The sequence below is a fragment of the Panthera leo genome, chromosome B2 (genome assembly GCF_018350215.1).
Source record: "Panthera leo isolate Ple1 chromosome B2, P.leo_Ple1_pat1.1, whole genome shotgun sequence".
NCBI lineage: Eukaryota > Metazoa > Chordata > Mammalia > Carnivora > Felidae > Panthera > Panthera leo.
Genome location: NC_056683.1, coordinates 97176656 through 97191639, shown reverse-complemented (window position 1 = coordinate 97191639; position 14984 = coordinate 97176656). Strand labels below are relative to the sequence as shown.

The 14984-nt window shown below is 37.6% G+C and overlaps 1 protein-coding gene across 4 annotated transcripts in view; it reads right to left on the bottom strand.

Annotated features, from left to right (window-relative positions):
* The window catches only part of AFG1L (AFG1 like ATPase), a 197396-nt gene that overhangs the window by 28530 nt on the left and 153882 nt on the right, over positions 1–14984 (bottom strand). For all 4 annotated transcript variants that reach the window (XM_042939500.1, XM_042939501.1, XM_042939502.1 and 1 more), the window contains exons 10-11: positions 6392–6462; positions 6035–6135 (exon numbers count right to left, since the gene is read on the bottom strand). In XM_042939500.1, the coding sequence (XP_042795434.1) occupies positions 6035–6135; positions 6392–6462 (172 nt within the window). The remainder of the gene's footprint in view (positions 1–6034; positions 6136–6391; positions 6463–14984) is intronic.

The window sequence follows — 14984 nt, the reverse complement described above, 5'->3', positions numbered from 1 at the left end:
TGAAGCTGGCTGTAGAACAGACATCCTCCAGTGTGAGAGCCCCCTCCCTGATGAGAACCTTAGTACAGAATTGTCCAACTCATGTGGCTTGGCATATCCACACGATCTGGTAGCTGTGCTACTGACCCTTGGGTACTCCTGAAAGCCATAAAGGATCTACACCTCCAGACTAGGGACCTCAAGGCTTAGGCAGCCTCATTTCTTTACTCTTTAATAAGAATCTTACCATTTCTCTCTCCCTGTCATGATATGAAGAAGGTTGGGAAGCCCTGTTTCAGGGAACTGTAGAAGGATAAAGGAGAATATATTTGGGTGGTCTTTGTTCCCAGTCACTCCCCCCACATCAGAGCTACAGTAAGGGAAAGTGAGCAGATTCATCTCTATGGACATGACATGAGCTTTCAGGTTTCCTTTCCTTCCCTTGATACAGTTACTTGGCTCAAATGGAGAGCAAAGCAGAAGTCAGAAATACTGTTACTTAAGTCAGTGGCTCTCACAGTGCAGTTCTAAGATCTCTAGGGGTCCCTGAGACCCTTTCAGAGGTCCTTTGAGGCCAAAACTTGCAGTAATAATACTAGGACACTATTTACTTTTTTCACTGTGCTGACGTTTTCAGTAATGGTGCAAAAGCAATGGTGGGTAAAACTTCTGGCACTTAAGCATGAATCAAAGCAGTGGCACCAAATCATATTGTGTTCTTCACTGCCCATGTACTCACAGTAAAAAAAAAAAAAAAAATCCAGTTCCACTTCAGATGTCCTTGAAGAAGCAGTAAAAAGGATTTTTAAAATCTGAACCCTTGAGAACACATCTTTTTAGTATTCTTTGTGGTGAAGGAAGTACACATAAAACACTTCCACTATACACCAAACATATCTTGAGGAAAAGCACTTGTGCAGTTGTTTGAGTTGCTAGCTGAACTAGCCACTTTTATCATGGAACATAATTTTTATTTGAAAGAATGAGTTACAGGCAAACTATGGTTATTCACACTGAAACATCATTACAATGTTTCACAGACATTTTCTTGAAAATGAACAAGACAGACTGTCACTTCAAGGAAAACAACTAAAAGTAATTTGTTGTCAGTGATCAAATTGAGCAAAAAACTGAAAATTGGAATTTTGGAAAGCTTGTTGTTTCCACCATGAACTTGATAGCTTCCCAATTCTCAAACATGTTTTTTTTTTCTGATGAGACTGATGGTTATATTAATGAATATAATGCTTTGATATTGTATAATTAAATGTGCCAACATTTGAAAGATCTATATAACTCAATCAATATTTTCCAGTAATCAGTGCATTCTCTTACAAAGTCATGCATGACAAAAGATCCATTTAAAGTTCAAGAAGGATAATAGAATGCCAAAAATACACTGATACTGCTTCAGATACTATATTGTAACTAACATTTTAAAATCTTCTTGTCAAGTTTTTTTAAAAAAAAATTTAAATAGGCTTTTTTTTAGAATAGTTTTAGGCTTACAGAAAAATTGAAAAGATAGTACAGAGAGCTTTCATGTACTCCCAAACTCAGTTTTCCCTATAATTATTATTATTATTATTATTAGTATATTTATTTTAGAGAGAGAGAATGTAAGCAGGGAAGAGGGGCAGAGGTAGAGAGAAAGAATCTTAAGTAGCCTCCACACTTAGCATGGAGCTGGTTGTGGAGATTGATCCCACGACTCTGGGATCATGACTTGTGCTGAAATCAAGAGCTGGATGCTCAACCAACTGAGCCACCCAGGCTCCCCCAGTTTCCCCTATTATTAACATCTTACATTAGTATGGCACATTTGTTACAATTAATGAACCAATGGGGCTCTTGGGATTCTCTCTTCCTTGCTCTCTACTCCTCCCCTGCTCACATTCTCTCTCTCCCTCTCTCTCCCTCTCTCTCTCTCTCTCTCTCTCTCTCTCAAAATAAATAAATTAAAAAAAAAATAAAGTTCATATTTTGTTCAGATTTCCTTACTTTTTACCTAAGGTCCTTTTTCTGTCCCAGGATCCCACCTAAGATACCATATTAGCTTTTAGTCATCATGGCTTTTAGGCTCCCCTCTGCTGTGACAGTTTCTCATACTTTCCTTATTTTTGATGATCTTGACAATTTTGGGGAGCACTGGCAAGTTATTCTGTAGAATGTCCCTCAACTGGAATTTGTTTGATGTTTTTCTCATGATTAGGCTGGAATTATGGTAATGGGAGAACAACCACAGAGGTCATGTGCTATTTTCATCATATCATATCAAGGGTATAAACTATCAACATGAATTATTGCTGTTGATGTTAACCTTGATCACATTTGTCTGAAGTGGTGTTTGTCAGGTTTCTCCCCTATAAAGTTACCCTTTCCCCCAATCCTTTTCATACTGTGCTCTGTGGAAGGAAGTTCTTGTTGAATTTTCATGTAGCATCAAAAAAGAGTATCCATGGGGCAGCTGGGTGGCTCAGTTGGTTAAGCATCCAACTTTTGATTTTGCCTCAGGTCATGATCTCAAGGTTTGTGGGCTCTGCATTGACGGTGCAGAGTATGCTTGGGATTCTCTCTCTTCCTCTCTCTCTATGCCCCTCCCCCATGCTCTCTCGCAAAAAAATAAAAATAAACTTATAAAAAAAAGGGTATCCACAATTATCTGATATGGCTATTAAAATATTTTTCCCGGGGTGCCTGGGTGGCTCAGTTGGTTAAGCGTCCAACTTCGGCTCAGGTCATGATCTCACGGTTTGTGAGTTCGAACCCCGCGTCGGGCTCTGTGCTGACAGCTCAGAGCCTGGAGCCTGCTTCCGATTCTGTGTCTCCTCCTCTCTCTGCCCCTCCCACGCTCATGCTCTGTCTCTCTCTGTCTCTCAATAATAAATAAACATTAAAAAAAATTTTAATATTTGTCCCATTTCCAACTACATATCTCTGTAAGACCAAATTTTCTTACATACTTAAACCAAAATATCACAAAAGATTGAATGTAGAAGTAGATACGCAGTTGTCCTTATCTTCTATTAAGCCAGACATTAAAGAGCTTTGCAAAAAAATATGTCATTCTTCTTACTAAATTATTCTCACTTTATAAAATGTTATTTTTCATACAAATGTTACTTATGCTAATTTGATGGGTTGAATATAATGGTTTTTATCATTGTTATTTTAAATAAGTTATAAATATTGTAAAATTTTCTGTTTTAATTTCTAATACATAGAGCAAATATTGAGGGATAACCCATATAAACAAAAGCTCTTTGGGTCTCTCAATAATTTTTAAGAGTGTAAACGGTTCCTGAAACCAAATAGTTTGAGAAACACTTGCTTTAGGGTTAAACTTTTGTGGACCAAAAATGAAAGAACCCTGTTCAAAGAAAGTGAGCCAAAACTGAATTCTAAAGGCTTAATGAGTAAACTGACTATACCTAAATTTTCCTTATTGAAAAATGTAATTTTTACACCTGCAGAAAATTGTTTCCTCAACTGATAACTGTGCTCACAAGTAACTATTTGCAAGAGTAGTTAGTTATTTGTGTCTTAAAAATAATGACAGGTAGCCAGGTGTGTTTGTAAAGTCTAAGCAGAAAAATATATCAGTTGATGCATATGCATGGGTGTACACATGTTCACTGTCAACTTCTTGCTTATTAGTTTCCTTTTTTGGTTTTTAGTGTTCAAGGAATGGAGATCCATCAGATACATGTTTTGGCCTTCATCTGTCTATTAATCTTGATTATGGCGCATTAGTTCATATATAGTTAGCCTTATAACTGTACCTAACAGTATCTCTTGGGGAGTTGTTAAAAAACATTTCGCTTTTCTATTTTATGCTTTATTTCATTTCATGTATTCCAAGCGAAACCACTGGTTGGGAACTACTTCTGGTTTGTGTCCTGCGGTTGGTACACTCTGACTAAATACTAAAGGATGAATAGCTTTTATCTCCACTATTTGGCCAAGAGTCAAGGCTGATGGTGTCTGGATGCCAACAGCGGTGATTAGCATCAGGGAATAAGGGCATTAATCACCAGAGCCGAGACAGCCCAGGAATCTCCCTGGCCCTTTACCTTCCCAGCAGCAAAATCATTCCTGCAGCATTGCTGATTTACGTGTGCCGTTTCTCAAATATGCTGACTTCTGGCAATACCATGTCCAAATAAGGCAGGAGCCAGCCTGGCTAAAGCACAGGGGACAGGTAGGGCAGAAGTGAGATTACAAAGAGCTTAGTAGAGAGTGGGTCAGATTCTTGTAGGAAGGGTGCAAATCCAATGTCAAAAATTATCCCTAACTCTTTTTGTCCTCTCTCTGCTTCCTCACATTCTTCATCAACCCTTAAGTTAAAGAGTCATAGTCCTGGTGTCGAAAGGCATCTTGAAAATCATCTTCTGGTCCTTCAGCTGTCTTGCAATGCCAATTTATGGGATGCAGTTGAATGGGTGATAAGGAATTTAGGACATAAGCAGTTACATGTAAAATTTCAACACACATGCATAGACCTAGTTTGTTTCACATGGGCCCTCAGAATTCTAAGAAAAGGGTGGGATAAAATCTCGTGATTGACTCATACCATAACTTGATTTAAAAAGGTAAGATGTATACTAGTAACTTTCTACCTGAATTTATTTAATTGTTCTGAAATTTTGTAAATAAAGGAAAAAGAATTCTCTGCAACACCTTCTTCCCCACCACCTCCACAGAGTAACTATGAAGATCTGAGTCCCTGAATAGTGGGCTTTTCCTGGTACTAAGTGTCTCCTGAAATAATGATCACATAAAAAAATACAGGTAAATACTCAGTATCTGCTCCAGGAGACCATCTTCCCCCAAAATGGAACAGGTCTGTCCTTCTTCTCTCCTCCCTAGGTGTCCTTCTATGGAAGAAAGATGAGCCTCATCTTTTGAATACATAAGATTTTTCTCAAGTTTATTTCTCTGGCAAAGTAAGTAAAACTTAAATGAAAGCATTCATAGAATTTTGTCTAGAGATAAAATTCAACCTTGATGAAACGATCCCATAGAGGTGTGAAGGATCCACATTACCCAGAACGACTTTCACTACCAGGGGTGACCTCATCACCCTGTCAGAGGATGTGACTAGCTCTTAAACCTTACTGAAGTGCTTTATTTCTGTAATAACAATTGCAGATTAGATTCATCTCTGACTTAAAAATTACAAAATTACACTGGCTAAAAGTAATTAAGTCATTAGCTTGTAAGAAAAGTACTCATAAAATGGTGGGCAACTATAAATAAAGATTTTCTTCTTCCCACTCGCTGAAAAATTCTTTTTTGAGTTGCCTAAAACTTAAGATAAGTCGGAGACTATTTACATGACAACTGAGGAATTATGCTTAAAGTTATGTATAATTTGGATTCTTCTCAAGATTTACAGTCAATAAATACATTGACTATCCATTGAGTAGTGACAATTCTAGAGCTTCTAAAAGACAGAATTCATATCTATAATGAAGTTACAATCCAGGTCTTTCTCACTGATATGAATGTGTGTGTATATATACATTTTTTTCTCTGTTGAGTATATTATTATATAATATAGATGGCACAGTTAGAGAAATTCACTTTCTCTGACCCTCACCCAAATAGGTAAGTCATGGCAATAACAGGTGGGCAATGGGACTGAGGGACAGAAATTCTTCTGTCCTACTTCCTTGGATCATGGTGGTATTACTTCATCTTCCTTGTTCCACATACTAATCTCACTTCAATTTAGAAAAAAAAACACCTAATTCTCTTATGTTTGACTTTTACAGAACATTCCTAAAAGTGATTTTTGTTTTGCTTCCAGCAACAGTTGATAGTTCTCTCTGTATTTCTAATTTTGCTTTAGCATCCCTCTAAGTACAAATTTTGAGCCAATATCTATAAAAGGGACATGGCATATACAGATGAGTATTTCCCTTACTGAGACTTTTAAATCAGTTCTGACTCTGTGAATGGTATTTTAAAATCTGAAACAGGCAGAGAGGAAAATATGAAGTATTTTAACATGTGAAAAGGCCAATGAGTCTGGACGTGTCTGGATACTTACTCTCTCACACAGCTCTTCAAATGTGCAGTCGGCAACAGTTCCACAGGCTTTATTCAGCCGCAGCTCTCTGCCTTGCACTTTTAGAATCCTTGGTCTAGTTACTATGGGAACATGAACAAAGACTCAATCTTGTCTGGATAATTACTATAAAATTCATCTCTTACAGATAGGAAATGCATAGCTTGATGAATAATAGCACATGATTCAACACATAAATTAGACAAAATGCTGATACAATGACTGCCACTTGAGCGTGGCATCAACCCATATACAGCAATGGAACTTATTAATTGGTCAGTGGAGATTGGGCATTGTGTTCTAAATGTATTCTCTTTCAAGAGAAATTAACTTACGTACAATCATTTTGTTTCTGAGCCAGCTCATCAAACAACTTATCCATGACAGCCTCCACATCAGCTTCACTTGTGCTACAGTGAAAAGAATAATAGAATATGAAATTAATAACACTTGAAGCCAACATCAAACAGCTGCCTGAGCCTGCTTAGCTTTTTGCCCATAAAGAAAGAGAACAGGATGTTATGCTCTAAATACAAACATTAGATTTAGAATACACTTAAAAGCAGAGAATATTAACTCTCAGGTAGATGATTCTGCCTTATTTGCATACACTGAAAGACTTCTGTGCTTCTGGCTGTTTCCAGTAATGAGACGATACAGGCAGAGTAAATCCATTAATACTATGTGTACACAATGAGAAGAAAGGCTTCTGGCTCTCTCTTGCATGCAAAACAAGAGCAAATAGACAAGGCAGTCAAGCATCCAGCAAAGTATCCTTTGAAATCTCTACTGAGAGGGTACATGTGAAATTAAATATTGAAGCTGCTTAAAAAAAAAAAAAAATCAAGTCAAGCCACTGGCTGAGAGGATCAAACATCCAGAATTAAATGACCAGCTTCGAAATACCAACTTGATCTGCACATCAATAACTTTATCAGACTTCGAGTATAAGGACAATTATAGACCACACAGTTTCTCTCAAAAGTGTCCTTGTCAGAAATTCAAGAAAACTCTCTCCTTCTGAGATGCCTACCACTTGCCGGCTACTGGGAAGTTAGTCTCATCAAAGAATCCTTTGTATTCTAATTACAAATCACCATATGGTTTAGGGAACTCACAAATACAAATGTGATAACACTATGGCCTTTTTTCCTGTCACTTATTTTTTTTTAAAGAGAGATTTATAAATTAACTGTCAATAAAATAACCGGCAGAAAAAAATAAATGCTGTTAAAAAAAACTTCAAGTGCAAATATAAGTTTACGTCAACTCTACATACAACCTTATACAGGATAACTTGCCGATATGCTTAATTTTGACATACAAGTCACTCTTACCTAGGTGTGGAAGCAATTAAACTCGATTCTGGACATCATCTCAATAAAGTCTTACTGAAAACTAAAATGACAAATTATTTTTTCTTTAGATTAAGTTTAAACAAAACTAAACTCATTCCTTCCCTGAGATAATTATCAGGTAGCAGGCATTTAACACACCAGCACCTAATTCTTCAACTGTTCTCCAGCAAATGCTTTTAAAACGCCATTTGCATTTTGTTATGTTATTATTCAGTTATTATGAAGGATATGGAATTGTCACATTCCATGTAATAACCATTCCACCTGAAAGGATCTTAAAAACATCATCTGCAATGGTTAACTTTGCAGGAGAAATGCTATTTGACTTAAGTAAGGCCTTGTATGACATCTGAGTAGGGTAGCATTAAAATAATAAAATGGCACTACAGAAAGTGATTATAGAGACAAAAAAACAACTTTAAAGGTAGAAAGAAATCACACAAGCCAATGTAAATGTCAATGCCCACACCAAGCACATGTATGTTTAGATGGCTTTGCCAACATTATTCTTGAGAATTCATTTAGAATTGTCTCCACCTTGTAATGGGCGTAAACGCAACAACTGTTGGAGAAGCCAAAGCACTTTTTAAGGGATATAGAGAAGGAGCAAAGCCAGACACCAAGGATATCTGCTGGCTTGTAGAAAGTTAACTTCTCCTTAGGATAGGCATGTTACCCAACAGAAGGGGAGAAATGAATTCTGAAAAATAACCAAGGCAGAACACGGTTACATTTCTAAAAGCATATTTGGTCAATAAATAATTGCTTGCAAATTTCATCAGTGGTGATTTCTGTTTTACTCTGCGCTCTAATATACTGTAACATTAAAATGAGGCTCACAAGACTTTAGTCAGGCCACATCTTCTACCTCATCTATGAAATTACTATACATGATTTCACTATAAGTGAAATGGCACACTGCATGTGAAATGTGAAATGTATATAATGTGAAATGATACAATTATTTTTATTATAGCAGTATCCTACAAAAATTCTATTATCATAAAAAGTTACTCAGAAATTATAACATGCAAAATAAAATTTTTTACTGCTGTAGTGGCCTAAAAATAAATGTTCACAAAAGTAGTTTGTGTAATGTATAATTGAATAGATGGTTTTCCATCTAAGCCAATTTGTACTTGACCTCAGGGAGTGAGTTCTATTGACTGGCTGAAGGACAGGAACCTCAGCTTCATATTGTCTTAAAAACAGGAGGGGCTGGTATGCCTTTTTGGTTCTATTAGATGTATCCATATGGACACAAAATAAATGAGGATGATATGAAAGAAATCCTTACCAGAAATAAACTTATTCATAATTCCTTAACAGGTAATTTATAAGAAAACCTTAGTCTTCACCCTCAACCAGACCAGATTTCCCTACTTAAAAGGATGCATCAATCAGAGCTAACTTTTTTTTCATGTTTTTATTTATTTTTGAGAGAGAGAGAGAGAGAGAGAAAGTAGAGGAGGGGCAGAGAGGGCAGGGGACAGAAGATCTGAAGCAGGCTCTGTGCTGACAGCAGAGAGCCCAATGCCAGGCTAGAACTCACAAACCATGAGATCATGATCTAAGCTGAAGTCAGACGCTTAACTGACTGAGCCCCCCAGGCACCCCAGAACTAACCTTTTTTAAAGGATGAGAATTAGAGGGGTGCCTGGGTGGTTCAGTCAGTTAAGTGTCCAACTCTTGGTTTCCGCTCAGGTCATGATCTCACGGTTGGTGGAATTGAGCCCCATGTTGGGCTCTGCATTGACAGCATGGAGCCTGCTTGAGATTCTCTTTCTCCCTCTCTCTCTGCCCCTCCCCCTGCTTGTGCACGCTCTCTCTCTCTCTCTCTCTCTCTCTCTCAAAATAAATAAATAAATAAACATTAAAAAAAAAGGATGAGAATTAGAAAAGTAAAAAGAGAAATTAAAACCTACCTAGCCATATTAGTTTAAAAGATTCAGAGTTTTACTAATTATACAAGTTCATATCTGGTTTAAACATCTTTGAATATGCTTTGTAATTCTAGTAAAAAAATTTAGATGATTCTCAACTATTTCAATGTGCCACACAGGGAAGAACAAAAGCTGTATTTATTGAGCAACTATTATGTAACAGCTAATTTACCTATACTACCCCCACCCTGCCATGCATGTAGTATGTGTTATTATCCCATTTTTACAGAGCAGAAAACTGACACTCAGAGAATTAAGTCACTTATCTAAGATCTTAAAACACAAAACTTTACAACAAAGTATTAGAAATAAAACAACAAAGTATTAGAAAACACAGTGGCAATATTTGTGGCATATTATCATAATAATTAATAATAATAATTAATATAATACCCCAACAGAAAAACTGATAAAGGACCTGAACAGACAAATTGCATTAAAAAATAGCTCAATGGGGTACCTGGGTGGCTTAGTCAGTTGAGCATCCTACTCTTGATTTCAGCTCAGCTCATGATCTCACGGTTTGTGGATTCGAGCCCCGTGTTGGGCTCTGTGGTCGGGCTCTGTGCTGACAGTGTGGAGCCTGCTTGGTATCCTCTCTCTCTGGCTCCCTGCCCCTCCCCCACTCATGCTGACTTACAAATGCTTGCATACACACCTTCTCTCTCAAAATAAATAAACTTAAAAAAAAATAGCTCAATGGGCAAGAAGCCTATGTAAAATCATTCATTCTTATTAGTGATAACAAATGCAAAGTAAAATCATAAGACCTTACTCTTTTATCTAAATTGGCAGAGATAAGAAAAATACTAGAGCAAGCCTAGGTAAGGGGAAAATGGACCCTCTTCATTTACTGCTGGGAGGAGTATAAAATTGGTACAAGAGTTCAGGGCAACCAGATAATATGTAATAAAAACATTAAAAACATGCAAACCATATCACACGGCTATTTCACTCATGAGAATTTCACCTATGGAAATAATAATGGTTAACAACTATAAGGTTGTTCATTGCGACACCGCTAACATCAAAACAGTGAAAACAAATAAACAAAGAAACTAATGTCCCACAATGAGGAATACACTCACACAATGAAATATTACGCAGTTTTTGAGTGCAACTTTTTCCTCTTGTCCTGAAACTGCAATTAAGGTCCAAAGATGATGGCTAGAAGTGCTTAGTGCCCCCAAGTGTCTAAAGAGAACCACCAATGTGCCACCAATGACGGATCCAGACTCCTGCCCCCAGGGTTAAATAATGAAGAGAATCAACCCTACTCCAAATGCTACTGTCTCTTCACCACACCACGCATCTTTATAAGGAAGGGAAACGGGATCAGGAGTCATTGGTCTTTGTGTCTAGTATTTGTGATAAGACCCTTTTTCCTCCCTTCTTTCCCTTAGGACTTTTTCTCCTGGTTGGCTTCTAGTTTCATAGCACTGTGGTCAGAGAAGATGCATGGTATAGCTTCAATCTTTTTGAATTTTTTGAGGCTGGTTTTGTGGCCTAACGGGATCTATTCTGGAGAATGTTCCACATGCACTTGAAAGAATGTGTGTTCTGCTGTTTTAAGATGGAATGTTCCGAATATATCTATTAAATTCATCTGGTCCAGTGTGACATTCAAAGCCACTGTTTCCTTGTTGATTTTGTTTAGATGATTGTCCATTGCTATAAGTGCCTTCTCCTTAGGAAAGAAGAGGATGATTTACCTTCTCTCAAAGACAAGTGATGGGGGAAAGGTTCTCTACAACAATCACTTGGAAAGATTAGGGTAGCCTGAAAGAAGAAAAATCTGGCATTGTTTGTTTGTTTGTTTGTTTGGATGAGTAGGACCTTGGTAGATTGAGAAATCAGAAGGTGGGAGATGGAGTGCTAAGCTAATAGGAAGTAAGCCAATTCTCACTAAAAACTCTCCAAAGGTTCAGCACTACCAGATATACTTGAAGATATCAGTCAGGCTGGAAACAGGGGCACTGTTGGAAAATAAGACAAAGACAGTTCTTTAGACTCCCTGCCTTTACCTGGATAGCAAGATTCCTATACCTCCTCCATTCCAGCTGAAACTGGTAAGTTTAGCATCTGGGTCAGTTTTAACAATGAAGAAAGGGGGAGAGACACCATAGTGAAATCCTACACATTAAATAGCAAAACCAACAGTTCCTCCCTCTACAGCATCCAGAACCCTACCAGCCAAATTTCCACCCTAGGAAGTAGAAAGATTGGAGGAAACACTCTAGAGGAAAATGAATAGTCAAAAGAAAGACTTGTAAGATAGTGACACCGGGAATTCTTCCATGGAAAACCTGACTTGCCACCTTGTCTACCACCGTCCAGTGAAGCATACCAATCAATAACACCCTATCCATAATCAGCTTTTTAATGCTTCAATCTTAAGTGTGAATGGACAACCAAGTATTTCTAGGCATTTAAGGAAAACCTCTAAGATAGAAGATAAAGACCAAAATAAAGAAATAGAAAAAAGGATATTGGAGGAAACAAAGAAAAATACACTCTAATACACCTAGAGAGAAAAAGATATTATATCCATAGAATAAAGAAGGATGGGGGCGCCTGGGTGGCTCAGTCAGTTGAGCGCCGACTTCGGCTCAGGTCACGATCTCACGGTCCGTGAGTTCGAGCCCCGCATCGGGCCCCTGTGCTGACAGCTCAGAGCCCAGAGCCTGTTTCAGATTCTGTGTCTCCCTCTCTCTGACCCTCCCCCATTCATGCTCTGTCTCTCTCTGCCTCAAAAATAAATAAATGTTAAAAAAAAAAATTAAAAAAAATATAAAAAAAAAAAGAAGGATGCTGTAAACGGAAAGAACAATTAGCGCATATAAAAGAGCTCTAAATAGGACTGTTAAATAAAAAGTTCAGGAAAAGAATTAGAAGAAAAAGGTTGAAGTAATCTTCCAGAAAACTGAACAAAAGGAGTACAAAAAAACAGGAGACAGAGGAGAAAATAAAAGAATTAGAAAATAAATCTAGAAGGTCCAATATCTAACCAGGAGAAGCTCCAAAACCTATGGAGAAAAAAAAGAAGCAGCACTGAAAAAATAAAAATAAAATTTCCTGGAACTGAAGAACATGCTTGTCTAAGTTGAAAGAGTCCAGGGGCACCTGGGTTGCTCAGTTGGGTGAACATCCGACTTTGGCTCAGGTCATGATCTCACTGTTCATGAGTTTGAGTCCCTAACCCTTCACTGCTGTCAGCTCAGAGCCTGCTTTGGATCCTCTGCCCCCTCTCTCTCTCAAAAATAAACATTAAAAAAAAAAAAAAAAAAGTCCTGTGAACACCGAGCACAAAGAATGGGGGGAAAGGCTCCATTCCAAGGCATATTACCATGAAACTTCAGAAACCAGGAATACAAAAAGAATATTCCAAAAACTTCAAAAGAAAAAACAGTTTAAATATAAAAGGTCAAGAAACTGATTGTATCAATTCCCATCAAACTTTGCAACTGTAATAAGGGAAGCACAAAGATAATAGTATGCCATCTAAAATTTTCTAAAGGGAAATTATTGCCAAACTATCCATGCCCAGTCAAATTATTAATTAAGCAAAATAAAGATATTTTTGGACAGGTGATTTCTCAAAAAATCCATTTCCCACGCAGCCTTCTTTGTAAGATAGTAGAGGGTGTGCTCTCAGAAAAGCGAGAAGAGTTCTTGGTCCAGTAGAACCAAATCAGCACTTCCCCCAGTGACCCTCCTGCCCATGGCAGCTATAAACTCTAGACAAAAGAGAAAATAGGTAATCTGAAAGCACTGGACAGTGAACAGAAGCAGGCAGATTCTGGAAAGAACTGACACTTGGGAAAAGGGAAAAACATGGGGTGAATTACCCATTTTACAACTTTCAGACTGAAGGCAGTAAAGTTAGGACTGCTCAGGGCAACTAAAACTCCAAAGAAAACCTGCAGTCCTTCTGGCATGGAGAACCAGAGGAGAGTTGAGGGTAACCACACAGGTGGAAAATCAGGGGGCATCCCTGCAAAAAAGTGTTTCCAATTCCTGAAATCATAAGTTATTCTGTATTCATCACAATATTTTATGCGTTTTCAAATAATGTGTATCCATAATAATAAACAGTGAATCATTTTTCTGTACAGGGTTTTACTAAAAGCTTCAGCAGTTTCCTGTAAAAAAATGGCATAAAAATAAATTCATGACTTATCATGATTACAATATACTATGACATTTTTAGATATTTATACAGATTTACGTACATTTATATATTATATTATAATATATTATGCTGTATATTTCACCAACATAAAAATGATCTCTACTGGATATGCACTTTTTTTTTTTTTTAATTTTTTTTTCAACGTTTTTTATTTATTTTTGGGACAGAGAGAGACAGACCATGAACGGGGGAGGGGCAGAGAGAGAGGGAGACACAATCGGAAACAGGCTCCAGGCTCCGAGCCATCAGCCCAGAGCCTGACGCGGGGCTCGAACTCACGGACCGCGAGATCGTGACCTGGCTGAAGTCGGACGCTTAACCGACTGCGCCACCCAGGCGCCCCTGGATATGCACTTTTGATAGTAGAAAATATTAAAAGGAAACAACACAGGGGCACCTGCGTGGCTCAGTCGGTTGAGCATTCGACTTCAGCTCAGACATTGATCTCAGGGCTGGTGAGTTTAAGCCCCACGTTGGGCTCTGTGCTGACAACTCAGAGCCGGGAACCTGCTTCGGATTCTGTCTCCCTCTCTCTCTCTCTCTCTGCCTCTTTCTGCTCATGCTCTCTTTCCCTCTCAAAAATAAATAAACATTTAAAAATTGTTTAAAAAAGGAAACAACACAAAATAAATACAAAATAAAATTATTTTAAAAGTATCTCTAATATTTAATAGGTAAAAGGTTTTTTTTAATTGAAGGTTTTTAAAACACATAGCATTAATCAGCCTCTCTGATAGATCTGATCTTTGCTGGTTGACAAATATTCCAGACATAGGAAAATGCCATTTTGCACTGATATCGATCAAATCATTATGAGTGTATCCTAAATTATTTTCAAGTTGGGTGTTAGGGTACCTATTGCTTTACATAAACTCATTTCCCTTATTAACATGTGTCTAGCTTCGTTCATTCAATTTATCTACTTAAAAGCCCTATCCCCAAACACAGTCCCACTGGGGGTTGGGATTCACCCATGGATTTGGGGAGGACACAATCCAGTCCTGAACAATGCGCATTTGCGTAGCTTACAGTTCAGGACAACCATGAATAGCGCTATGTGAACATGCTAGCATGCGCCTTTTGGTAAACTTATGTGTACATGTCTGTTGGTTGTATAACTAGAATTGCTGCTCATAGGACATACCAATGTTCAGCTTGGTAAATATTGCCAGACACTTTTCCAAAATGGTTATGGCAGTTTACTCTCTTACGGGCACATACAGAAAGTTCTACTTGCTCCTCATCCTTGCCTACACTTGTTGTTTTTTTTTTTTTTTTTTCCCATCTCTTCCATTGTAGTTGATTTTAGTGGACATGAATGATTTTAATGTAAGTTGCCTCAAATTATTTTTGGAAGTGGGTGGGGTTTAAAATACAAATATAATTAATCCAGTAGTTAATCCAGAAGCATTTGCTTAGTAAAATGTCATTATGATATA